At 41.4% G+C, this 27,634-nt stretch overlaps 1 protein-coding gene across 1 annotated transcript in view; it reads left to right on the top strand.

Annotated features, from left to right (window-relative positions):
- The window catches only part of LOC126184452 (gamma-aminobutyric acid type B receptor subunit 2), a 206,741-nt gene that overhangs the window by 165,911 nt on the left and 13,196 nt on the right, over positions 1-27,634 (top strand). Inside the window, exons 10-13 of the mRNA XM_049926841.1 lie at positions 1,988-2,212; positions 7,530-7,712; positions 21,950-22,055; positions 22,258-22,360. Of these exons, the coding sequence (XP_049782798.1) occupies positions 1,988-2,212; positions 7,530-7,712; positions 21,950-22,055; positions 22,258-22,360 (617 nt within the window). The remainder of the gene's footprint in view (positions 1-1,987; positions 2,213-7,529; positions 7,713-21,949; positions 22,056-22,257; positions 22,361-27,634) is intronic.

The raw sequence follows: 27,634 nt of genomic DNA, 5'->3' as shown, positions 1-27,634 counted from the left end.
CATACGGAGCTCCATCGCAGTCTTTAACACTGGTAGCATGCCGCGACAGCGTGGACGTGAACCGTATGTGCAGTTGACGGACTTTGAGCGAGGGCGTATAGTGGGCATGCGGGAGGCCGGGTGGACGTACCGCCGAATTGCTCAACACGTGGGGCGTGAGGTCTCCACAGTACATCGATGTTGTCGCCAGTGGTCGGCGGAAGGTGCACGTACCCGTCGACCTGGGACCGGACCGCAGCGACGCATGGATGCACGCCAAGACCATAGGATCCTACGCAGTGCCGTAGGGGACCGCACCGCCACTTCCCAGCAAATTAGGGACACTGTTGCTCCTGGGGTATCGGCGAGGACCATTCGCAACCGTCTCCATGAAGCTGGGCTACGGTCCCGCACACCGTTAGGCCGTCTTCCGCTCACGCCCCAACATCGTGCAGCCCGCCTCCAGTGGTGTCGCGACAGGCGTGAATGGAGGGACGAATGGAGACGTGTCGTCTTCAGCGATGAGAGTCGCTTCTGCCTTGGTGCCAATGATGGTTCAAAAATCGGGCGTACGGCTACCGCATGCTCTAACCCAAAATCACAAAAACCAGCGGGTGGCCTTATGTGTGTCTCTTACCCGTAAACAATTCGTTCGAGAACAACACGAACCATTCCTATGCTGTATCGTTACTGGTAATGAGATGTATCTTTATGCTAACATAAGCAAAAGAAAGGAATGGTTGAGCCCAAACAAAGCAGAAACTCCCTGTACAAGGACCTTCGCGCATCCACGAAAGGTAATGTTAAATATCTTGTGGAACATCGACGGTGTGGTGTACTCGAATTACTACCTCGAGGTGTAATCATCACTTCTGACGTTTACTGATAACAAAGGAGGGGTCTTGCAGACGCAATCCAAGACCACGATAACGCCAGCTCCAATTCTGCTAGACTGATAAAAAACGCTACCCAGGAGTTCAACTGGGAAGTCATTCCGCACACACCTTATTCACCTAATCTTACGCCCTCAGATTCATACCTTTCCCGCTCTCTGTTGAACAGCCTTCAAGGAACTACCTTCCCAGATGAAAATGCGCTCCGAACGTGGCTCGACGAGTTCTTCGTCTCAAAACCACATGGTTTGTACAGTAGAGAAATCGAAGTGTTTCGCCACCGTTGGCAAACTGTGATAGATAGTGAAAGAGAATATATTACTGACGACTAAAATCTCCGTTATGTGTATCTCTTGTGTTTATTACACTTATGGGAAAACGCGACGAACTTATGTACCAACGTAACATATTTTCTGGCACACAAGACATTACGAGACATTCATAATTAATGTAAAGGTGAAGAGCACAAGTAACGATATTATAGTATCAAAACTCAAAAGTAGTATAAACTAGTAAATTATTTCCGAAGTCATACAACACAAGAAAATTCTGTTGTAATAACAGAAAAAATAAATATTGAGATGTTTCCTTATAGGCAATAGCATTTTTTCTTCTGAAATACAAAACTAAAAATATTATAATTTAAATTAATACGTAAGTTACTTCTCAGCTTTTCAGAAAACTTATATACCTTTTCTTTTTACTGTATTTAGAATTCCATTCCACAAATCTGTTAACGCCCATCATAATTTTATTGCCATTCACCTCACTTTTTAATGATGTAAATAATGATAATTCGTGACAAGGTACAATAAAATAAAGACAAAAGCTGTGTTCAAGGCTTTCCTGAGTATGGTTGAGTGCTACCAAACGTTTTAGATGTGTTACAAATTTTGTATTGTGAGTTTACGTGTGCTGAATGAAATAACCAGGCGTTTTCATTCAAAGGAAGTCAAAATTTCCACAAAAATATACAGATCTGTTCTCATTACCCCACTTTTCCATTACCTTAATTACTGACTGGTCGTATGTGGTATGGGGCAACAGTTAGACATTTAATTTTATGAGTGGCTTCTTCATGCAGTAATCTACTTTAATTTCTCATCTTCTTTCAGATATTTGGAGCATTTCTTGCGTGGGAAACCCGGCACGTCAGCATACCAGCGCTCAATGATTCGAAGTATGTTGGGATGAGCGTGTACAATGTCGTCATAATGTGTATCATGGGAGCTGCAATCTCCTTCGTTCTCTCAGACAAACAGGATGCTTCTTTCATCATAATTTCAGTATTCATTATTTTCTGCACTACAGGAACCTTATGCCTGGTTTTTGTTCCTAAGGTAAGCTCTGTAGATATGCATGTAATATCAACAGATCATTTTGATATCACTGTATAAGCAGGTACGAAGCATTACCAATCTTCAGTAAATGGACGACCTCAATGAGTATGCGACCAGGTTGAAACGAAGTTGAGGGAGGAGGAGATGTAGTCTGGGTGAAAGTCAGAGAAATGTGCCATTTGCCATCGTCATTAATATGCTATGTTAAACTTTTTGTCCTTTGTTGATGATGTGGGTCATGTCACAAACAACAGCATAGTATCTGTAATAGGATCATGCTTATCACAAAAAAATGTTCGAAGGGACTGTCGTTAAATTCAAACCAATGAGTTTCAGGCTGGTGTACGTCAATTTAGAACAATGTAGCTTCACTTTTCAGTACCACAGAAAGCTTGTATGGCACAACATACACAAATCTGTTAACAGGCTGTGTACAAAAGAGAATGTACCATCTAATGATTTAAATATCCTGTAGTATTAAACTGCCAAATTTCTCGCTAATTTTTGTTTTATAGCAGTTTCAATAACTATCTCCTACATTCCCTTTAAAATAGTTCATGAAATTTAAGAGTTGCAATATTATCCTGGTAGGGTCGCCACATGAAAGGTTGCTGTACCTGCTAACTGCGTGCTTAAATCTGCGATATTTACTATATTTGTTGCCTAGTAACATCTGAGGTCCCTCGCTTTGCATCTTCGTATACCAAAGTCACATTCCACACATACCCTACAGAGTTTTAGCCCAGAGACCAAAGAATTGACCTGAAAAAAGTGAAATGAGTATCAACAAATTATTTAATTATGCAGTGAATAATGTAGATGTTGGTCAGCATTAATAAATAGGGGCATGTAAGGATTTGTGTGAGTGGCGTCATAAACGTGGGAGATTTTGTATCCCTAGTTAACACTATGCCGTCCGGCGACACCACAGTGGTGTTGTGCATGAAATAGCAACGGCCGGCGACAGCACAGTGGTGTTGTGTACACAGTATCGCTCAGTGGCCGGAGACAACACAGTGGTGTCGGGAGCATAGTATCGCACAGTGGCCGGCGACTGCACTTTAGTATCTTTTGCATTCTGTTGGTGTGTTATTTAGGTAACAATAGGCTACACACGTCAATAAGTTTTTTTGTTTTCTGTTTTTATAAGCACGTGTGGCCTTTCATCATGGCAGACGAGAGAAACGATAAGATTATTTACGATGAATGCGCGAACCTCTTGTCTGACGTTCCCGTCGACTTGGCCGACTGGGAAGAAGACACTGAATATCAAAAAAATGAAAGTGAGGCAGAATCGTCGGAAGATATGGAAATATGTTCAAGAAGAAGTCGGCGAACGCAACGGTTGCCAACTGATTCGGATGAATCATAAGAAGAAGACAGTGCACAGTGGTCTGACTTTGATTTACCGACGACCAATAATAAATTTGAAGGATCTCCGGGTCCAAACATATTTCCCAAAGATACACAGAGCTGCAACGATATCGTAGAATTATATATAGGGAACGATCTATCTGAATATATTAGCTACTAAACCAACAAGTACTACAGTAAAAATTGCAATAGAAGGAAACTGGATTTTAAAAAATGCCAAATTTGTTGACGTTACGGGACCCGAACTTAGAAAATGGTTTGGGCTTGCTATCCATATGGGAATTGTAAAAAAGTAAGGATCAATTATTATTGGTCAACGAATCCGTTAATAGACACACTGTTATTTCGCAAAACGATGTCCCGCAACCGATTCAGACAAATATTATCATTTTTTCATTTTTCCGACAACAACAATAAACCGAATAATGCCGACCGGCTTTTCATAGTGCAATTCGTAATTGATTGTTTTTCCAAAAAGTTTAAAGAAACTTTTAATCCAAGCCAAAACATCTCAATTGATGAAGGAATAATACCGTGGATTGGACGGTTAAATTTTAAAGTTTACAATCCGTCGAAAATTACTAAATATGGCATTCTCATTCGGATGTTGTGTGATTTGAGTATGGATTACATTTCCTCATTCACGATATATTCCGGCGCTGGACAGCCTTTAGCAAAAACAGTGATGGAACTATTGACACCTTCTTATGGAAAGTGGCATCACCTCTACGTGGGTCATAATTATAACAGTGTAGAACTTGCAGAGAAGTTGTTTGAAAAGAAAATTCGAGATTGTGGAACGATACGGAAAAACAGAGGATTTCCGGAAAAATTAAAGCGCGCAAAAGTCACTGTGTTTGAAGCTTGTCGTCAACGGAAAGGTGAAGTACTCGCACAGGTATGGAGAGCTTCGAAAACTAAAACGATACGAATGATCTCTACAATACAAAATGAATGCCACTTTGACTGACAATCAAAGAAAATGTAGAAAAACCAATGACACAATAAAATAACCTGAAAGTGTATGAGACTACAACAAATACATGAAAGGAGTGGATCGGGCAGACCAATATTTGAGCTATTACCCTATATACAGAAAAACTATAAACTGGTCAAAAAAGGTTTGTATGTACCTACTTAATTGCGCATTATTTAATGCGTTCCGTACATAGCAATATTTCAATACAGACCACAAAAGTCTCCGGTTCCACGATTTTTTATTGAAAGTGTCTGATTCGTGGATAAAAGACCATATACGTACTTCTGAGCAAAACGTGAGGGGCTGCCGCTATATCGCGTACGTCTCATCATGATCCGGTTGACAGACTTTCCGGTCACATAAAGCAACACCAGCTAATACATACTTCCGAAACGAATGAGCGAAAACGAAGTAACTGCCATGTATGTTCCCAAAACAAAAAAGGAGAACAACACTCTTAATGTGCGAGTCTTGTGGAGCTTCGTTACATCTTGGAGACTGTTTTGCTGCATATCATACGAAAGAGAAATACGAAGTACCAAAGACAATGCAAATAAACAAAAGTATGAAACAAACAAATTTCGTTTTTATTTACTTATGTATATCTTCGAAATCTTATGAAAGAAGGGGAACGGGGCTATGAACTTATGAGAACTACCGATGAGATTAGTAAAACTTAACAATTTATAATCTCCTGATAATGTCAAGAACGGCCGGCTACAAGCCAAGTAATCCGGCGCCAAGCGAATACATGTGTACGAGACGCGCGGACGACAGAGTGTTAATAAAGGTAATCATCTCCTTCTATCATTTATGTTAAACATCACATCGCAACAAATACTGCTTTTAAGTTGCATATAGGGAGGACATAATGGAGAAATAACTGAATTGGGGTAATAAGCATCGAAACAGGTTTCACTTAATTTGAACTGTTTTATTGTTTCAAAGAAAAACCAAACTTTACATGCTAAGAGTTTCCTTTCTCTCAATTAATTGTCAGTGCACAAAGAAATATTTATGATGAAAGTTATTCCTTAAGCCTAATTCAGACAAACAGACCATTGTTTCATTTAACCTTGCACAATACTGGTCGGTGAGAGGAAGCGATAATTATGCATGGGTTCCAAAACGAAACATTCATTTACTTCAACATCCACTGGTAGATTCCCACTAAATTACTGAACTTAATCATGTGCCAGATGCTGGGACACAGCAGCCGATGACGGGATCGCAGACGGTTTGTACTCAAATATACTACATCTGCAAACCCAATCTCGATAGCGACCATAAAAATGTGCGTAAGACGGTTATTAAAAGAAAATGAACTTTCCATTCATGTACTACTAAAATAAAATCCTAACAGTTATTTATTCAGGCTTCAAAACAATGAACTATAAAGTAACCACCACGTGGTTGGCTCATGGGCCAAAGTTAGTTCTATTCACAAAGAAAACTATTCACATTTCACATCCCAGTTGTATATCACTGTCCTTATTACAACACAGACCATCATTTTATTGCGATTCTATCATAATAAGGGGCTGAAAGCCACAATACCAAAAATACCATTGACAAACAAAACTTCTTAAAATTACGAAATTCCACACGCAAATTGTTCATCAACGTGCTTATTATAACACACGCAATCATTTTCTAATCCTTCTACAGTGGTAGGAGACAGAGTAGGGACAACTTGGTTGGCTGAAAGCCACACTAGGGAAGTGCAATTCACAGAGGAAACTAATTAAAATTAAGAAAATTCACACGCTTTTCGATAAGAAAAATGTTACAACCTACTCAGTCGTAAAAAGTTAACATGACCCCTATCAAAGCCTACAATTACAACTTGAAACTGACAAAAATGCTACATAACGACCGCGGACCCGGGTATGAAAAATTAAGAGAGCACTTATCAGAAATCGCAACACCTTACCTTGTCCAGCCGCCAGAAACCGAACGCCGCACACGGCTCCCTCTGTCTAATGTTTGGACCAGGCGCTGGGTGGGGAGAATAGGTACCAACTGCCCTCTACAGTGCATTCAAAAACGGTGGTTGGACCACGCCATCAGGTTATCGTCTTTGCTCCCAGCATTGTCTACCCAGAAGTCTGAGTTGGTAACACAACATCGAACCATACCAGACTACCAAACACTCTGAATGTGCTCGAGCGAGTTTTGAACTGCTCTTTTTTGCTCGTTTTCTAATTCATACTGGATGGATGAAAGGAAGTGGGGCTGTGCAAGGACAGAACACCAATAAATGAATAGAGACGGGTGCTAACTCCACCTCCAGAGGCTCTGTGTCGAACTGTCAGAGTACCGAATCCAAACAGACACAAAGCCATCCTGCTAAGGCGAATGTCACACTTAGCTTTAATGAAAGAGTTTCAGCACCACTCTTTCAACTTAACAAAAGGAAAAAAATCCTCAATAACTTACGTAGACTCAAGTACAAACGCAAATGCAAAAGTTTCAAGAGCATAAATCATGACAGTATTTTACGGAAAACATTAGTCGCACATGATTAAGAAGTAGTTGAATTACTAAATTTGTCACAAAAAGACCACCACGGAATACTCAACCGTTTTCCAGACCATTTAAAAGATTTTAAATTATTGCCGACATTTCTGATCCTGTAGATTCATCTTCAGACACTGTTTTTTTGCTACTTACAACTATGTTGTGCTCTATCAATTCTAGAATTGTCTTTTCTGTCGAGCAGTTTACCGTGCCATACTGATAACAAATGCTTGTGTTGTCAACGGCAGTCTATCGTTGCTGTAATTTTGAATCATACCGCAGATATTTCTGACTGCGGTGGAATTTATATGTACATTCATCTGCATTACCACAATCATGGTTATTACAAACATAATGGATAAGGTTGTTATCAATTATCGTCTGTCAGCGAAATGATCATGTTAGTTTTAAAACTAATATTTTAATAGCTTTCTTATGTCTCAGCTTATAGAGTTGAAAAGGAATCCCCAGGGGTCTATTGACAAACGCATACGCGCTACACTGCGCCCTATGTCAAAGAACAGGAGGGATTCTGCCGCTTCTGAACTTGAGGAGAAACTGAAGGAAGCAAAAGCAACAAATCAGAAATACAGGAAGGAACTTCTCGAACGAGAATCAGAGCTGCAGGTAGGTGCACATCCATGTTGTCTTGAAGAATAATAACATTTGAGCTATGAGACTCTACGAATACTTCGGTAAATTTTTGCTTGACATACTATAATCACACATCAACTTTTAGACGTAATAATCTACAGTATTTAAGTACTAATTCACCGTGGGATTCGATCCATTTTATACTAAACAGTTGTATTCTTTCTTCCTCAGACTGTCCGTTGAGATATATGAGACGTATTTTTTTTACTTTGTGTCACTTTGAGGTCATTATCTTCAAAAAAGAAATTACTTCAGACTCGGAAATAGCTTCTTCTGACGTAAGTCACTCGTGAAAAGCCCGCTTAACGGGAATAGAAATGGACATATTTAGTACTCCCTGGACTTAAGAATAAATTTTCCAGTAAAGTAAATCAGTTGACCTTTCGCACCGTTCCTACATACAGTACGCCCTGCACACCACTACTGGAGGAAATACCTGAGCGCATTCATTTGGTTCAGACTCTGAGAACTCTTCTCCGGGAACAAAACTGATGAGCGTTACTCAGAGAGTAACTGTACGGTTTGCCGAAAAGCGGTAACATAATGTAAAAGTGAAAAATTACTTGTGTCTAGGAAATGACACTCGCCCTTTCCTTATGGAAATAATCAGTGTGTAGTGGTTCAGTCGTGAGTCTGTGATTCCATTTGTCCTATACCACTGTCCGCAGCTCGTGGTCGTGCGGTAGCGTTCTCGCTTCCCACGCCCGGGTCCCCGGTTTCGATTCCCGGCGCGGTCAGGGATTTTCTCTGCCTCGTGATGACTGGGTGTTGTGTGATGTCCTTAGGTTAGTTAGATTTAAGTAGTGCTAAGTTCTAGGGGACTGATGACCATAGATGTTAAGTCCCCTAGTGCTCTGAGCCATTTGAACCATTTGAACCTATACCACCTGTGGGGCCAGTGCTTGGGAACCGTTGCCTTTTATAGGTACTTTTTCCAAGGGACAAACGATTTACATTTTTTTTTAATTCATAATGTCCAGAGATCTGAGAATTATTCCAAAACTGTATTCATGAAACGAAGTTTTCCAATTTCAAAATCCTAGTTTTCTCTTTCAGTGCTATAAGAATCTTTCACTCTGCGACAGAGTATGTGTTGTCTTGACAGATTAAAACTGTCGAACCCAGAACTTGGCTTCCGTGGGTAATGCTCTTACCAGCTGAGCTACCAAGGCGTGGCTGACGACCTGCCCTCACAGCTTCACTTCTGTCTTATTAAAAATTGCTTTTAACTCTGCTTAAGTTTCTAATTTTGGTTACCATACTTTTTTATACCCTAAGGGTCTGATTTGTCAGCAACATTACGACCTTAATCTCTTTTAACACATTGAGTCCCAGCAATATGAATAAAATATGATTTTAAATTTATTCCAAAAAGTAGCCTTTATTGTCATCGTAAGCAACGAAAACAACAAGAAATTTTCAAAAATCAAACAATCAATTGTTTTATGGAAGTGGTTTCACTTTGGAACCACTGGCACATACATTTATCAACCTCGTATCATTTCCTGCGGAAACAATTTCAGAAACACTTCCGAGAGAGAGCCACAGCTTACACCAACATTTTGCCAGTCATCTTCAGAAAAATCGTGCATGGCTGCTAATTTGTACGATTTAAACTATCTTATTTGTGAGCTTACCAATGCAGGCTCATCTTCAATGTCATCATCAACGTCTGCATGAACTGCATTTACAGTGAGTAGTTCAGGATCCGGCAAAGCAACTGAAGTTCTTGATGTACTTGCCTGACGCAGAGCATTCACAGAAGAACACTCATGGTCACTTTCTGTCTCAGGTATCTCTGCATCCAAAGCACTCGGAATTTCTTCTTCTAAAAGACGGACTTTTAGAATATGGGTGACGTATCGATACTTCCATGAACACGTTATGCCTAAATCAAACTATTGTCCTAAATAACAAGCAAAAATCGACCTAAAATTTAATAAATTTACGTAAGTTTACATCCACATAATTACTCTGCAATTCACAATTAAGTGCCTGGCAGAGGGTTCATGGAATCACCTTCAAGCTATTTGTCCACCGTTCCACTATCAAACTGCTCGGAGGAAAAGCGCGCACATAAATATTTCGCGCGAGCTGTGATTTATCTTTTTTTGCCATGATGATCATTTCTCTCTATGTAAGTGGGCGCCAATAGAATATTTTCGCAATCGGACGAGAAAGTTTGTGATTGAAATTTCAAGAGAAGATCCTGCCGCAACGAAAAACGCATTTGTTTTAACGATTGCCACCACAACTCATGTATCGTGTCCGTGGCAATCTCTCCACTATTTCACGATAACACAAAACGAGCTACCCTTCTTTGGACTCTTTTGATGTGCCCTGTTAGTCCCATTTGATGCAGATCCCACAGCAATACTCCAGAAGAGGACAGACAAGCGTGATGTAAGCAGTCTCTTTAGTAGACCTGATACTCGTTCTAAGTGTTTTGCCAATAAATCGCAGTCTTTGGTTTACTTTGCCAACAACATTATCTATATGATCGTTCCAATTTAAGTTATTCGTAATTGTAATTCCTGAGTATTTAGTTGAAGTTACAGCCATTAGATTTGTGTGATTTATCGTGTAACTGAAATTTAACGGATTTCTTTTAACACTCATGTGGCTGACTTCACACTGTTCGTTACTTAGAATCAATTGCCACTTTTCGCACCGTACAGATATCTTGTCTAATTCATTTCGTAATTGGTTTTGATCATTACATGACTTTACAAGAAGGTAAATGACTGCATCATCTGCAAACAATCTAACAGGGTTGCTCAGATTGTCTCCTATGTCTTTTATGTAGATCATAAACAGCAGAGGGTCTCTCTACAACACTTCCTTGGGAAACGTCAAATGTTTCTTCTGTTTTACTCGATGACTTTCCGTCCATTGCTGTCCGCCTCCTTAGCTGAGCGTCTGACTACCACGCAGCGGGTCCGGGTTCGACTCCCGGCCGGTTCGGAGATTTTTCTCCGCTTGAGGAGTGTCCTCGTCATCATTTCATCATCATCTATACAAGTCTCCCCCCCCCCCCTAATGTGGGGTCACCTGAAAAGACTTGCAACGCGGCGGTCAAATTTCCCCAGCTGGGGACTCCCGACCATCAATGCCATACGATCATTTCATTTCATTTCGTCAATTACTAAGAGCTGTGACCTTTCTTAGGGGAAATCACGAATACAGTCACACAACTGAGGTGAAACTCCATAGGTAAGCAATTTGATTAGAAGACGCTTGTTAGGAACGGTGTGGAAAGCCTTCTGGAAATTTAAATAATATGGAATAAATTTGACATCCCCATCGATAGCACTCAGTAATTCATGAGGATAAATAGTTAGTTGCGTTCCACAAGAAGGATATTTTCAGAATTGATGCTGACTATTTGTCAATAAATCGTTTTCTTCGAGGTAATTCATAACGTTCGAACTCAGTGTATGTTCCAAAGTCCTACTGCAAATCGACGTTGGTGATGTGGGTGTCTAATGTAGCAGATTACTTATATTTCCTTTCTCGGGTATTGGCGTGACTTAAGCAACTTTCCACTCTTTAGGTATAGATATTTCGAAGAACGAGTGGTTTTGTATGATCGCTAAGTATGGAGGTAGTGTATCAGCATATTCTGAAAGGAACCTGACTGGTATACAATCTGGACCGGAGATCCTACCTTTATTAAGTGGTTTAAGCTGCTTCGCTACTCCGAGGATATCAACTACTAAGTTAGCATGTTGCAGTTGTTCTAGAGAAGAGTTGTGCAGTATTTACTTCACTTTGGTGAAGAAATTTCGGAAAACCGTGTTCAGTAACTCTACTTTAGTGGCATTGTCATCAGTGACATGACATTTGTTATCGCGCATTGAAGATACTGATTGCATCTTGCCGCTGGTGTACTTCACGTATGATCAGAGTCTCTCTGTGTTTTCTGCCAGATTCAGAGACAGGGTTTCGTTGTGGAAACTAATAAAAGCATCTCGCATTGAAGATAGCGCTAAATTTCAAGATTCTGTAAAACTTCGTCAGTTGCAAAGTTAATTACAAAAGTACATACAGCCCCAGTGGTTTCCTGTGAAAACCACTCATAAAAACTGTAGTACGAGCTCAGATTTACGTTACAATAACTTTAGATATACTTACATTCACTGTCAGTGATCTTGTCGATATGATCACAATGCAAAAACCACACGTCAAGCAAATTATGTTACAAAAATTTGCAGACACAAATCTCCTACAATCAACTAGCAAACACTCCGCTCCGATTTTTGCTTTGAATGCTGTAAACTACTGCTGCATTGCACTACATTCGTATAAATACACCAATGTTGGCCTCTATTTCATTGCTTACTTATCGTTTATTATTACTGTGATAAAGGTACCAATCACTGTGTCCAGTAGCAAACAATCATCATCCAGCTGGAAACAGTTGGTTTATTACGAGCACAATATCCACGCAAACCGAAATATTAGATCCTTCAAGCCAGAAAAACATTACAAAATAATTCAAGAACCATAGTTTCGGACGAGAAATATTCTTAAGAGTGGTCTGGCGCGTACTCAAGACTGTTACTAGTCGTCAGCACCACCTGCAATATCATTGAGGATTTAGAGTCTATCAAGCAAGGCTACATTGTCCAATAAAAGTTCCTGTCCCGCCCGGCTAGCCGCGCGGTCTAACGCGCTGCTTCCCGAGCGGGAAAGAGTGCCGGTCTCCGGCACGAATCCGTCCGGCGGATTAGTGTCGAGGTCAGGCGCGCCGGCCAGCCTGTGGATGGTTTTTAAGGTGGTTTTCCATCTACCTCGACGAATGCGGGCTGGTTCCCCTTATTCCGCCTCAGTTACGTTATGTCGGCGATTGCTGCGCAAACACTGTCTCCACGTACACGTACACCATAATTGCTCTACCACGCAAACATTTGGGGTTACACTCGTCTGGTATGAGACGTTCCCAGGGGGGGGGGGGTCCACAGGGAGCCGAACCGCACAATAACCCTGGTTCCGGTGTGGGGCGGCGGTGAGGTGGGTGGACTGCTGTGGCCTGTTGTGGGGTTGTGAACCACTGAGGGCTACAGCGGGACGAATCCTCTCCGTCGTTTCTAGGTCCCCGGTTTAATACACAATACACACACAATATACAAACGTTCCTGAATTATGAACCTTTTTGTGGGCACTATATACGCAATAAAAGTCCATGGGGGAGCAACAATGCGACGCGAAAGTAGTAAAGTCTGGCGGAATACTCTCCGAAGGCAGCTGGCTGGTTACATTCCGGAAGATTGCCCGATGTGAACTGCCTTAGCTCCGCTCTGCGGACTGTTTTATTGTCCTTCTGTAGTTTGTTTCGCGGACAGTTGGTGCGGCCAGCAGTAATGATAAGCCTTTACCGGCGCCCTTGGTTGAGACGAGGAACTCGCGTTATTGATTTTATCGACATCCTTAGCTTGCGATGATATACGAGTAATAAAAATTACTATCCGTATTATTGTTTGCTGAATGAAATTCGCCTCCAGTGACCACACCATTTTATAAATATATATTATGAATATGAATAACTCTGTAGTACGGTATTGTTTTTATTGTATCTTTGTTCTGATGTCACTTGAAAAGGGCAGCGTATGTGGAAATTAGATACCAGCCAAACTTGTCTATGAGACTTCATGTATGTGCATCGCTGTATCACAATGATTCCAGAGCTCCTTATAGCACATGTTATCACCGTGCCCTATTTTTTAAATACATTTTTAAAACACTTTAGCTTACGCACATGAGCTTGTTTCCGAAATAAATGTCTAGGTTTTAATTACGATTGTCCTCTGAGCGACAGTACAGACAGGGGAAAGACGCTGTTCGCCTATACGAGCATAATGGAAACTTGAGTCCTGGAACCCCGTCGCCACACTTTTCGTAGCTTTCAAGGGGACCGTAAGAAATTTCCCTCAACGATTTGATTCATATTGACAGGCTGTGTAGGGCACGACTAGAACTTCGACATACGTAAATAGCAAGTCTCAACTCTCAGCCGTTTCGAGAAAATCGAGTTTGAACATTTTGCCCGTGCTTATATACTTCGAATGGTCGCTAATAGCCAAGGAGAAGTCTGTGGATTGAATCTCTCTTCCCGTACTCTTTTCTTATTTCATTTCCACATAACTCTAGTAACAAACATACGTGGTACGTCGCGAAATCGTGTGATGACTGAGAACCTCTTACGTATGTATCCCTAGTTTGTTTCGCAACAGACACACTGAAAAACCATGCATGTACAAAGCTTCGGCGTTCGTTACGAGTGCTGTGTATCGCAATAATTATTGTTACCCATGTTTATACGATCAGTATCATCCTCATTCGTACAATGCTCCATAGGTTACGCATTGTACTTGCCACACATGTAGATAAAATAATATAAGTAAAATGACTGTACTAATTTGACTGGAAAAAATGGAGACACAAGAACTTTCAATCTCATTGTGAAAACTTTTTCTCCTTTTTTTGAAGATAAAGATTATGAAAATAATAAATGAATGATTCAATAGAGACAGTTTTCACAGTCATAATAATTACGTGGGAAGAAAAAAGGAGAATTGCAGGCAGGGACATTAGATTCATGGGCTTGGCGCTGCTGAAACTAACCGCGTAACACACTTGGTTGCGGACCTCTCGTGTACTAGTGATCATACAAAATATACACACATCAAAAAAAGATTTCCATCACCTCGATTCCCAAAACCCCTGAAGATAGACGTTGACTGTGGATACTGTATCACAGACACAGTCCCTTTGACTGTTCAGGGACGTCACTACACCCTCCCAACGATGTAAACAACCATGCATGAGCAGCGCCTATTACACGGAGATCCAGTCTTTCCACCAGGAAGGAGGTACACGGCTCGTGTTGTCTGTAGTTCAACCATGCCTAGACGGTCAACACCACGGTTCGTTCGCATTTTTACTTTGTGCCAGGAAGCGATCTCAACAAGGGAAGTGTCTAGGCGTCTCGGAGTGAACCAAAGCGATGTTGTTCGAACACGAAAGATATACAGAGAGACAGGGACTGTGAATGACATGCCTCGCTCAGGCCGCCCAAGGGTTACTACTGCAGTGGATGACCGCTACCTACGGATTATGGCTCGGAGGAACATTGACAGCAACGCACCGTATGAGTAATGTTTTTCGTGCAGCCACAAGACGTCGTGTTACGACTCAAACTGTGCGCAATAGGCTGCATGATGCGCAACTTCACTCCCAACGTCCTTGGCAAGGTCCATCTTTCCAACTACGACACCATGCAGCGCGGTACGGATGGGCCCAACAACATGCCGAATGGACCGCTCAGGACTGGCATCACGTTCTCTTCACCGATGAGTGTCGCATATGTCTTCAACCTGACAATCGTCGGAGACGTGTATGGAGGCAACCCGTCAGGCTGAACGCCTTAGACACACTGTCCAGCGAGTGCAGCAAGGTGGAGGTTCCCTGCTGTTTCGCGGTGGCATTATGTGGGGCCGACGTACGCCGCTGGTGGTCATGGAAGGCGCCGTAATGGCTGTACACGTGAATGCCATCCTCCGACCGATAGTGCAATCATATCGGCAGCATACTGGCGAGGTATTCGTCTTCATGTACGACAATTCGCGCCCCCATCGTGCTCATCTTGTGAATGACTTCCTTCAGGATAACGACATCGCTCGATTAGAGTGGCCAGCATGTTCTCCAGACATGAACCCTATCGAACATGCCTGGGACAGATTGAAAAGGGCTGTTTATGGACGACGTCACTCACCAACCACTCTGAGGGATGAACGCCGAACCGCCGTTGGGGAGTGGGACAATCTGGGCCAACAGTGCCTTGATGAACTTGTGCCTAGTATGCCACGTCGAATAAAGGCATGAATCTATGCAAGAGGACGTGCTACTGGGTACTAGAGGTACCGGTGTGTACAGCAAACTGGACCATCACCTCTGAACGTCTTGCTGTATGGTGGTACAACATGCAATGTGTGGTTTTCATGAGCAATAAAAAGGGCGGAAATGATGTTTATGTTGATCTCTATTCCAATTTTCTGTACAGGTTCCGGAACCCTAGAAACCGAGTTGACGCAAAACATTGTTTGATGTGTGTATAAATACACGTAAAATTTTCAAACTCGATTTTCTCGAAAGCAGTTGAGAGTTTACATTCGTTGAATGCGTAGTCGTGCCCTATACATCCTGTAAATATGAATCGAATCGGTGAGAGGAAGTTCGTACGGTCCCCTTGTTAGTTTTATTGATATGACAACCGGAATTTGGATGTGCCTAGTTCAGCTTTCTCGACTGGATATGCCTTAACTCGCTGAATATTTTGTATCTTAATTTCACCAGTCACTTCACCGTCAAGGTGATTATCTAGCCACAGTTGCACAAACACTTCCAACTAGCACAGCACCTGCCTCTGGCTCTGACAGCCTCCGTCCAGATACTGCGCTTTATGCTCTGATGTATTCTCCACACACTAAGCCACTGAGGCACCAGCAGATATGGCGCCGGGTTCCACACAACTGCGAAACGCTTTCGAAGTATGATTATCAAGAATGACAAGGAACTCAACTACGTTTATTCTGTCTATAACTTTATAGTTTCTATAAAGAGTTCACAGTGTCAGAAGTTCATAAAATACAATCAAGTAAATCAGTCTTAAAGTCTTATAGCCGGCCAGAGTGTCCGAGCGGTTCTACGCGCTACAGTCTGGAACCGCGCGACCTCTACGGTCGCAGGTTCCAATCCTGCCTCGGGCATGGATGTGTGTGATGTTCTTAGGTTAGTTGGGTTTGAGTAGTTGTAAGTTCTAGGCCGCTGATGACCTCAGACGCTAAGTTCCATAGTGCTCAGAGCCATTTGAACCATTTTTGAACCAAGTCTTATAGAGCCAAAAAAGTTTTTTTGGGTGCCACAAAGTAATCAAACTTCGTTAGAGTCTCCTAAAACGCCCCGTTCGGTAACAGGAGCTTTGAGACTGTTTCTAAAAGAAAAAGAAAAGCAATTCCTCTTTATATACATTAAGTATGAAAATATCTCTTCCTTTTGAGACATAGTATTAGCAGTGTGACCGTTGTTGTTACGGTTGACAACGCGTTGACGACGCTGTAAGACGCTTTTTTTTTACGATATCCACCTGAATAGCTGTGCGTGTTAAAGTGACGCTTCGGGGACAGGGAAGTGCGACGGCTCGGGATCGAATCCGCACACCGAGCGAGGTGGCGCAGTGGTTAGCACACTGGACTCGCATTCGGGAGGACGACGGTTCAATCCCGTCTCCGGCCATCCTGATTTAGGTTTTCCGTGATTTCCCTAAATCGCTTCAGGCAAATGCCGGGATGGTTCCTTTGAAAGGGCACGGCCGATTTCCTTCCCCATCCTTCCCTCACCCGAGCTTGCGCTCCGTCTCTAATGACCTCGTTGTCGACGGGACGTTAAACACTAATCTCCTCCTCCTCCTCCTCGAATCCGCACGACGGATTAACGACGAGGGACATTGTGCCCACCAGCCTATAGGTGGTTTTTAGGCGGTTTCTCATATCCACCAGGTGAATACCGGGCTGGTACCCACATCACACCTCATTTATACGATTAGCAAATAAATGGAAAACTTTTGCTCACTTTCACATAATTCTACACGCGGCGAATTGTGGCACACGGACCGGTGGTGAGGAGGGGGGGGGGGGGGGGGGGGGGGAGCTAACGAGGTAGCGGTAGTAAGAACATCCGGGAAACCCTAACTTCTTGTTGTTGTGGTCTTCAGTCAAGAGACTGGTTTGATGCAGCTCTCCATGCTACTCTATCCCGTGCAAGCTTCTTCATCACCCAGTACCTACTGCAACCTACATCCTTCTGAATCTGCTTAGTGTATTCGTCTCTTGGTCTCCCTCTCCGACTTTTACCCTCCACGCTGCCCTCCAATACTAAATTGGTGATCCCTTGATGCCTCAGAATATGCCCTACCAACCGATCCCTTCTTCAAGTCAGGTTGTGCCACAAATTTCTCTTCTCTCCAGTTCTATTTAATACCTCCTCATTAGTTATGTGATCTACCCATCTAATCTTCAGCATTCTTCTGTAGCACCACATTTCTAAAGCTTCTATTCTCTTCTTGTCTAAACTATTTATCGCCCACGTTTCACTTCCATGCATTGCTACATTCCATACAAATACTTTCAGAAACGACTTCCTGGAACTTAAATCTATACTCGATGTTAACAAATTTCTCTTCTACAGAAACGCTTTCCTTGCCACTGCCAGTTTACATTCTATATCCTCTATAATTCGAACATCATCAGTTATTTTGGTCCCCAAATAGCAAAACCCATTTACTACTTTAAGCGTCTCATTTTCTAATTTAATTCTAGCAGAATCGCCCGATTTAATTCGACTACATTCCGTTATCCTCGTTTTGCTTTTGTTGATGTTCATCTTATATCCTCCTTTCAAGACATTGTCCATTCCTTTCAGCTGCTCTTCCAGGTCCTTTGCTGTCTCTGACAGAATTACAATGTCATCGGCGAACCTCAAAGTTTTTATTTCTTCTCCGTGGATTTTAATACCTACTCCGGATTTTTCTTTTGTTTCCTTTACTGCTTGCTCACTATACAGATTGAATAACATCGGGGATAGGCTACAATCTTGTCTCTCTTCCTTCCCAACCACTGCTTCCCTTTCATGCCCCTCGACTCTTATAACCGCCATCTGGTTTCTGTACAAATCGTAAACAGCCCTTCGCTCCCTGTATTTCACACTTGCCACCTTCAGAATTTGAAAGAGAGTATTCCAGTCAACATTGTCAAAAGCTTTATCTAAGTCTACAAATGCTAGAAACGTAGGTTTGCCTTTCCTTAATCTATTTCTAAGATAAGTCGTAGGGTCAGTATTGCCTCACGTGTTCCAACATTTCTACGGAATTCAAACTGATCTTCCCCGAGGTCGGCCTCTACCAGTTTTTCCATTCGTCTATAAAGATTTCGCGTTAGTATTTTGCAGCCGTGGTTTATTAGACTGGTAGTTCGGTAATTTCCACATCTGTCAACACCTGCTTTCTTTGGGATTGGAATTATTATATTCTTCTTGAATTCGGAGGGTATTTCGCCTGTCTCATACATCTTGCTCACTAAATGGTAGAGTTTTGTTAGGCCTGGCTCTCCCAAGGCTGTCAGTAGTTCTAATGGAATGTTGTCTACCCCCAGGGCCTTGTGTTGACATATGTTTTTCAGTGCGCTGTCAAACTCTACGCGCAGTATCATATCTCCTATTTCATCTTCATCTACATTCTCTTCCATTTCCATAATATTGTCCTCAAGTACATCGCCCTTGTATAGACCCTCTATATACTCCTTCCACCTTTCTGCTTTCCCTTCTTTGCTTGGAACTGGGTTTACATCTGAGCTCTTGATATTCATGAAAGTGGTTCTCTTTTCTCCAAAGGTCTCTTTAATTGTCCTGTAGGCAGTATCTATCTTACCCCTAGTGATATGCGCCTCTACATCCTTACATTTGTCCTCTAGCCATCCCTGCTTAGCCATTTTGCACTTCCTGTCGATCTCATTTTTGAGACGTTTGTATTCCTTTCTTTTTGCCTGCTTCATTTACTGCATTTTTATATTTTCTCCTTTCATCAATTAATTTCAATATCTCTTCTGTTACCCAAGGATTTCTATTAGCCCTCGTCTTTTTACCTACTTGATCCTCTGCTGCCTTCACTACTTCATCGCTCAAAGCTACCCATTCTTCTTCTACTGTATTTCTTTTCCCCATTCCTGTAAATTGTTCCCTTATGCTCTCCCTGAAACTCTGTACAACCTCTGGTTTAGTCAGTTTATCCAGGTCCCATCTCCTTAAATTCCCACATTTTTGCATTTTCTTCAGTTTTAATCTACAGTTCATAATCAATAGATTGTGGTCAGAGTCCACATCTGCCCCTGGAAATGTCTTACAATTTAAAACCTGGTTCTTAAATTTCTGTCTTACCATTATGTAATCTATCTGATAGCTTCTAGTATCTCCAGGCTTTTTCCATGTATACAACCTTCTTTCATGATTCTTGAACCAAGTGTTAGCTGTGATTAAGATATGCTCTGTGCAAAATTCTACCAGGCGGCTTCCTCTTTCATTTCGTACCCCCAATCCATATTGTCCTACTACGTTTCCTTATCTTCCTTTTCCTACTATCAATATCCAGTCACCCATGACTATTAAATTTTCGTCTCCCTTCACTATCTGAATAATTTCTTTTATCTCATCATACATTTCATCAATCTCTTCGTCATTTGCGGAGCTAGTTGGCATATAAACTTGTACTACTGGGATAGGCGTGGTCTTCGTATCTATCTTGGCCACAATAATGCGTTCACTATGCTGTTTGTAGTAGCTTACCCGCATTCCTATTTTCCTGTTCATTATTAAACCTACTCCTGCATTACCTCTATTTGATTTTGTATTTATAACCCTTTATTCACCTGACCAGAAGTCTTGTTCCTCCTGCCATCGAACGTCTCTAATTCCCACTATATCTAACTTTAACCTATCTATTTCCTTTTTTAAATTTTCTAACCTACCTGCCCGATTAAGGGATCTGACAGTCCACGCTTCGATCCGTAGAACGTCACTTTTCTTTCTTCTGATAACAACATCCTCCTGAGTAGTCCCCGCCCGGAGATCCGAATGAGGGATTATTTTACCTCCGGAATATTTTACCCAAGAGGACGTCATCATCGTTTAACCATACACTAAAGCTGCATGCCCTCGGGAAAAATTACGGCTTTAGTTTCCCCTTGCTTCCCGCCGTTCGCAGTACCAGCACAGCACGGCCGTTTTGGTTAGTTTGAGAAGGCCAGATCAGTCAGTCATCCAGACTGTTGCCCCTGCAACTACTGAAAAGGCTGCTGCCCCTCTTCAGGAACCACACGTTTGTCTGGCCTCTCAACAGATACCCCTCCGTTGTGGTTGCACCTACGGTACGGCTATCTGTATCGCTGAGGCACGCAAGCCTCCCCACCAACGGCAAGGTCCACGGTTCATGCGGGGGAGCCCTAACTTAAGCATACCAAATCCGTTAGTAACCATACCAAACCTGAGCCAGTCCGAGACAAAGGCACTATAAAGAGAATATTGTTTTCACGCTATCTAGGTAAAGGGAAAATTGTCTACGAGAACGTTAAGGAGTTTTTGTGTGGTATGTTTTAAGCGTGAGTCGTATGAAAAAACGAAGGTTTCCGATTACAGCAATTTCGGCATACTTTACTTAACTACTTTCGTCTTGGATGAAAAGTTTCAGTTATCAGATGCATTGAATCTCACCCTGCAGAAACTCCAAGAGTACCCCTACAATTAGGGTCTATATTTTAATTCTGTACAAGTGACACCCTCTAGTATTCCCCGCACACTAAGCAAAATTTATTAATTTGTGGTGAGATCTTATGTGACCAAACTGCTTAGCCCATCGGTCCCTAAGCTTACACACTACTTAATCTAACTTAAACAAACTTACGCTATGGACAACAAACACCCATGCCCGAGGGAGGACTCGAACCCCCGACGGGGGTGGAGCAGCGTGGACCGTGACAAGACACCTCAGACCGCACGGCTACCCCTCGCGGTGCACACTGAGCCACAGAGGCACCGGCAAATGTGGCGTCGGTCCCACAAAACTGCGAAATACCTTCGAAGTATCTTTAGCAAGAAAAACAAAGAAATCAACTACATTTATCCTATCTAGAACTTCATACTGTTCCTTGAGAGGGACTACGCTCCTGGTATAACATGTCAAGTTTAATCTTGCCCACGTAACCTAAAAATTGTAACACCAAGCAAAATTAGATTGGAGTCAATTTAGTCGTTGTTGCATGTACTTAGAACCAATGAAGTCCTTATCCACCCGGGAACAATAACTTGTGTTTGATGGATGTTTGAGGATTATTTTCACTTAAGACCAGCAAGCAATTTGAAAGCCTCAGATGCCACCAATCTTATCTTATTATTTTGGTGCATGTAGTCGAGTTTAAGGATAATGATAGCTAAAGAGTTTTTTGTTTTACAGCATAGATATTCCTGAAGCATTTTCAAGAAAAAGGCCATTGTCACAAAACCGCCCAAAGAGTACCTTAGGGCAGCTGTATTCTTCCTTCATACGGTGAATACGTCTGCAAAAACTATAATTAAGAGCTACATTAAAAGTTTCTTTTCAATTTCAGATGCTTGTGCGGAGACTGGGTGATGAAGGGAAGGACATTCTTGATTCTGAGGTCAACATGGACCGTTTAGTTGTTCCTAGACATGACATACTAATGAAGAAAGAAGGTAAATTCGTTCACCTCTACTTTCACTTTCCTCTAAATGTTCTGAAATTTTTACTTACAAATAAGATGATATCCGCACAATTTATAATCGCACGTAAAAAATACAATCATTAAAGACTGTTTCTAATACTTTTATCAGTTCTGACGTAGAATATGGTCCCTTGTAATAATTCTTTTTATATGTTTCGCTTAATTCTTTGCAGCGCCTTCCGGCACGGAAACCACAGAAATCAGCTCATTGTGCTCATTAAACTCGTCTCAGGATGGTGAATACGTTAACTTGACTGTCGAAAACATGGCGCTAAGGTATCTTATTTCATTATTATGTTTTTCTTATCATTTAATGTTAACATACCTTGCTTTGCATTTAAGATATCGAAATAATTTTTAATCAGATAAACTTTGTAGTTAGTAACACCATACTGATTACATCTGTGTGCTACATTTATTACTATTACGTTTTATATATCGCACAATTCTTTGCTTTGTCTGGTAAATGTACTTTTAGAGGCCAACACACAGCAACAATTTAACAAGCCGATATCACGCAGACATTAAGGATTATAATACCATTATGATAACATTCTCACTCGGAGCCTTGTTAGTTTGTCCTGAAGTTATGTACACGAAATATCGCAGAACATCTTTAACAGATGTTTGTGTTTATTCGCGGGCAGAATATTGCTTACAAAGAACAACATTGTATTATTGTTGACGTGGCGATCATAAGACGCACTCAACAACTCTTTATTATTTTAATATGTCCAACTACTTCTGAGCGTGTTACACATTTTCTGTGGGCTACAATGATAGAAAGGGTTGAGGACAGTCTGCCGAGGCGTTCTTGCGTGCTGATACTATGTAAACAACAAAAGGAATCACATTATTGTGTAAGAAATAGTGTTTTTGGGCAGTACTTACAAGCGGAGGCCACGACGTTTGGAACATGGATTTACTGCGAACTTCGTACACTCGTAGCACTCCATGAGGACAACAACATGTGTAAGCAGTAACGCGTACTTCTCAAGCGTTACTGAGAAAATCGCAAGATAATTTTTGTGCGTGGCCATTTTTACCATGAAGCAGCGGCAGCCGTGTGGTAAGTGTTCAGGCCCTATAATCGCTGGATCGAGTCCCGTTCGTCAGTTTTTTTTCTGATTTGATCCATTATTAATGGTTTTTGAACGCCTGCGACTGTAGAAACAATAGGTTTGTTTATAAATAAATAAATCTTCTGCTACCAGTCACGATTTTTCTTTATTTTACTTTTTGCACGACGCGTTTAGAGAAATAATTCCCATTTTCAAGTGCGTTTTTTGTGTGTATTAAGCCATTTCTTTTGATGTTGTCACTGTGTGGGAGTCTGCTTCATTTAGTTGACTTTTGCTGTAATACATAACAAACACGCGATTTTTTAGTTGGGTATCAATTCCTTTTGTGACGTTAGTGGCTAAAATTTAGAAGAATTTGTACTTACAGTTTTCTAATGGTCCATTTGTGCAGAGTCTCACACACTTAACATCACACACAACTTGTTGTACACTTTACACACCTGAAAATATCTTATATAAACAAAACAGTTACAAAGATCTTCTTACAAGTAGTCCCCAAAGATAACATTATAAATCTTCCACAGATTATGATATGCTTTAGTACAGAGGTTATTTATCTTAACAATTTGGCTCATTAATTACTACATTGATTTTACAATTGTGTTTATTTCTAAGTTTTACTATTTTTATTTAAGTATATTATCGAAACATCTGAAGAAATTCACTGATTCACTTTCAAGTTTTTCATTACAGAAAATATGAAGATAAAATATTAAATGAAAATCTTGAAAGTGAATCAGTGAATTTCTTCAGATGTTTCGATAATATACTTAAATAAAATTAGTAAAACTTAGAAATAAACACAATTGTAAAATCAATATTAAGTAATTTATGAGCCAAATTGTTGAGATAAATAACCTCTGTACAAAAGCATATCATAATCTTTGGAAGACCTATAATGTTGTCTCTGTGGACTACCTGTAAGAAGATCTTTGTAGCTGTTTCGTTTATATAATATATTTTCGATGTGTAAAGTGTACAATAAGTTGTGTGTAATGTTAAGTGTGTGTTAGACTCGGCACAAATGGACCATTAGAAAACTGTAAGTACAAATTCTTCTAAGTTTTAGCCACTAACTTCACAAAAGGAATTGATACCCAACTAAAAAATCGCGTGTTTCTTATGTATTACAGTAAAAGTCAACTAAATGAAGCAGACTCACACACACTCACAACATCATAAGAAATGGCTTAGTACATACAAAAAACGCACTTGAAAATGGGAATTATTTCTCGAAACGCGTCGTGCGAAAAGTAAAATAAAGAAAAATCGTGACTAGTAGCAGAAGATTGATTTATTTATAAACAAACCTATAGGTTTTTATTTTCAACACAGTTATTTTCTTTACTATTTATACTACAAGTGATATAATGGGAAAAATACGTGTAATCGGATGAACTTTTATTAAATTTACAGTGTTATTTGGCAGTCTACAAATTTTTATTATCACAAATAATATAATATTCATAGCTATCGACTAGTAAACGACCAAACGCATAAAGAGATACTGAAAATGTATGTTTGTCCTTGTCTTCAAAATTGTGCGTATTTAATCGAAAGAGAACGAGAAATTGCTCCTCGTGAAGACGCTATTAAAATACAGTCGATACTGCATGACCAATTATCAGCGCCGATATTTAAGGAAACGCTGCGTTATGCATGGTTTGCTTCCAAATTGTCGTCTGAAATAGAGGTTTTTGAAAATTTTAACAAGGTTTGTTTTTCCACGGAAAACCTCAAAAGACCTTGCGTATGCGGAAACATAGCATTTATTCAATGCAGCTGGTGCCGTTTAACTTCTATGTTTTCCATGTTTTTACGAAAAATACCATCCTGCAACTTGTACTCGTAATGCCGAAAGCGACGATTAATTGTACACCATTCGAAAGACGGCTGTGGCGTTCAAACCTTGGAGGTAACAAGTAGTTTCGGGCTCCTTCCAGGTATAAGGGATTTCTCAAATCACGGACAAGCATACATTTTCAGTATCACTTAATGCGTTTGGTCTTTTACTAGTCGATAGTTATGAATATTATATTATTTGTATTAATAAAAATTTGTAGACTGCCAAATAACATTGTAAATTTAATAAAAGTTCATCAGATTGCACATATTTTTCCCATTATATCAGTTGTAATATAAATAGTAAAGAAAATGACTGTGTTGGAAAAAAAACTGACGAACGGGACTCGATCCAGCGGTTACGGGGCTTGAACGCTAACCACTCGGCTGCCGTCGCTTCGTGGTAAGAATGGCCACGCACAGGTATATATTTGACGACCGAAAATATCTTGTGATTTTCTCAGTAACGCTTGAGAAGTACGCGCTACTACTTACACGTGCCCGCATCTCGTGGTCGTGTGGTAGCGTTCTCGCTTCCCACGCCCGGGTTCCCGGGTTCGATTCCCGGCGGGGTCAGGGATTTTCTCTGCCTCGTGATGGCTGGGTGTTGTGTGCTGTCCTTAGGTTAGTTAGGTTTAAGTAGTTCTAAGTTCTAGGGGACTTATGACCACAGCAGTTGAGTCCCATAGTGCTCAGAGCCATTTGAACCATTTGAACTTACACGTGTTGTTGTCCTCATGGAGTGCTACGAGTGTACGAAGTTCGCAGTAAATCCGCGTTCCAGTCGTCGTGGCCTCCCCTTGTTAGAAGCATTCAACGTGCATGACCATGCTTGGAACGATCGTTTTTGTTATAATCAACTCTAGATACCAAACATGCAAACTTGTCATTGCTCAATAGCCTGTTTATATCACGCTTCTTCGAAGACAATACAGGGTGTTACAAAAAGGTGCGGCCAAACTTTCAGGAAACATTCCTCACACACAAATAAAGAAAAGATGTTATGTGGACATGTGTCCGGAAACGATTAATTTCCATGTTAGAGCACATTTTAGTTTCGTCAGTATGTTCTGTGCTTCCTCGATTCTGATGATCAAATTGTAAATTTTCACAGTCAACATGTGTGGGCTGACGAGAATCCGCGCGCAATTGTGCAATCACGTCATCAGCACAGATTTTCTGTGAACGTTTGGGCAGGCATTGTTGGTGATGTCTTGATTGGGCCCCATGTTCTTCCACCTACGCTCAATGGAGCACGTTATCATGGTTTCATACGGGATAGTCTACCTGTGCTGCTAGAACATGTGCCTTTACAAGTACGACACAACATGTGGTTCATGCACGATGGAGCTCCTGCACATTTCAGTCGAAGTGTTCGTACGCTTCTCAACAACAGATTCGGTGAACGATGCATTGGTAGAGGCGGACCAATTCCATGGCCTCCACGCTCTCCTGACCTCAACCCCCTTGACTTTCATTTATGGGGGCATTTGAAAGCTCTTGTCTACGCAACCCCGGTACCAAATGTAGAGACTCTTCGTGCTCGTATTGTGGACGGCTGTGATACAATACGCCATTCTTCAGGGCTGCATCAGCGCATCAGGATTCCATGTGACGGAGGGTGGATGCATGTATCCTCGCTGACGGACGACATTTTGAACATTTCCTGTAACAAAGTGTTTGAAGTCACGCTGGTACGTTCTGTTGCTGTGTGTTTCCATTCCATGATTAATGTGATTTGAAGAGAAGTAATAAAATGAGCTCTAACATGGAAAGTAAGCGTTTCCAGACACGTGTCCATATAACATATTTTCTTTCTTTGTGTGTGAGGAATGTTTCCTGAAAGTTTGGCCGTGCCTTTTTGTAACACCCTGTATAAGCATAGGTATAGCTGAGATTAACTTTGCGAGAAATGAAACTTCCTGCCAGATTAAAACTGTGAGCCGAACGGAGACTCGAACTCGGGACCTTTGCTTTTCGCGGGGAAGTGCTCTACCAGCTGAGCTACCCAAGCACGACTCACCATTCATGCTCACAGCTTCAGTTCTGCCACCTACCTTCCAAACTTCACAGAAGCTCTTCTGCGGACCTGCCTGAATTCAAGCTGGGAGGACGGATCGTGAGTCGTGCTTGGGGAGCTCAGTTGGTTGCCGGCACGGTTGCTCAGAGTGCTCGGTCAGAGGGTTAGCTGCCCTTTGTAATAAAAAAACGGAGTTAATGGATCAACGATCAACGACAAACTTGAACAGGCGTCAGGGGACGTCCGCCCCGAACAAATACAACGAACAAAAACGAACTAAAAGAGAAAAAAAAGTTGGTAGAGCACTTGCCCACGAAAGGCAAAGGTTCCGAGTTCGAGTCTGTGTCCGGCACACAGTTTTAATCTGCCACGAAGTTTCATATCAGTGCACACTCCGTTGTAGAGTGAAAATCTAATTGCGAGGAATGTTCACGTCATTGCGGAGCCACATTCGCTTTTTAATTCAGATTTTATAAACAAAACATACTTATTACTCAAATATATGTGTACTGGTATGTCGTATGTGGATAATTGGTGACAAGCTGCAATCATTGGTGAACCACAAATTCCAGAATTAGTCGTGGAGTTGTACCTTTCCGTTATGGA

Source organism: Schistocerca cancellata, chromosome 4 (assembly GCF_023864275.1).
Source record: "Schistocerca cancellata isolate TAMUIC-IGC-003103 chromosome 4, iqSchCanc2.1, whole genome shotgun sequence".
Lineage (NCBI taxonomy): Eukaryota > Metazoa > Arthropoda > Insecta > Orthoptera > Acrididae > Schistocerca > Schistocerca cancellata.
The sequence above is the reverse complement of the archived record's forward strand: the minus strand, read 5'-3'. Positions and strand labels throughout refer to the sequence as shown.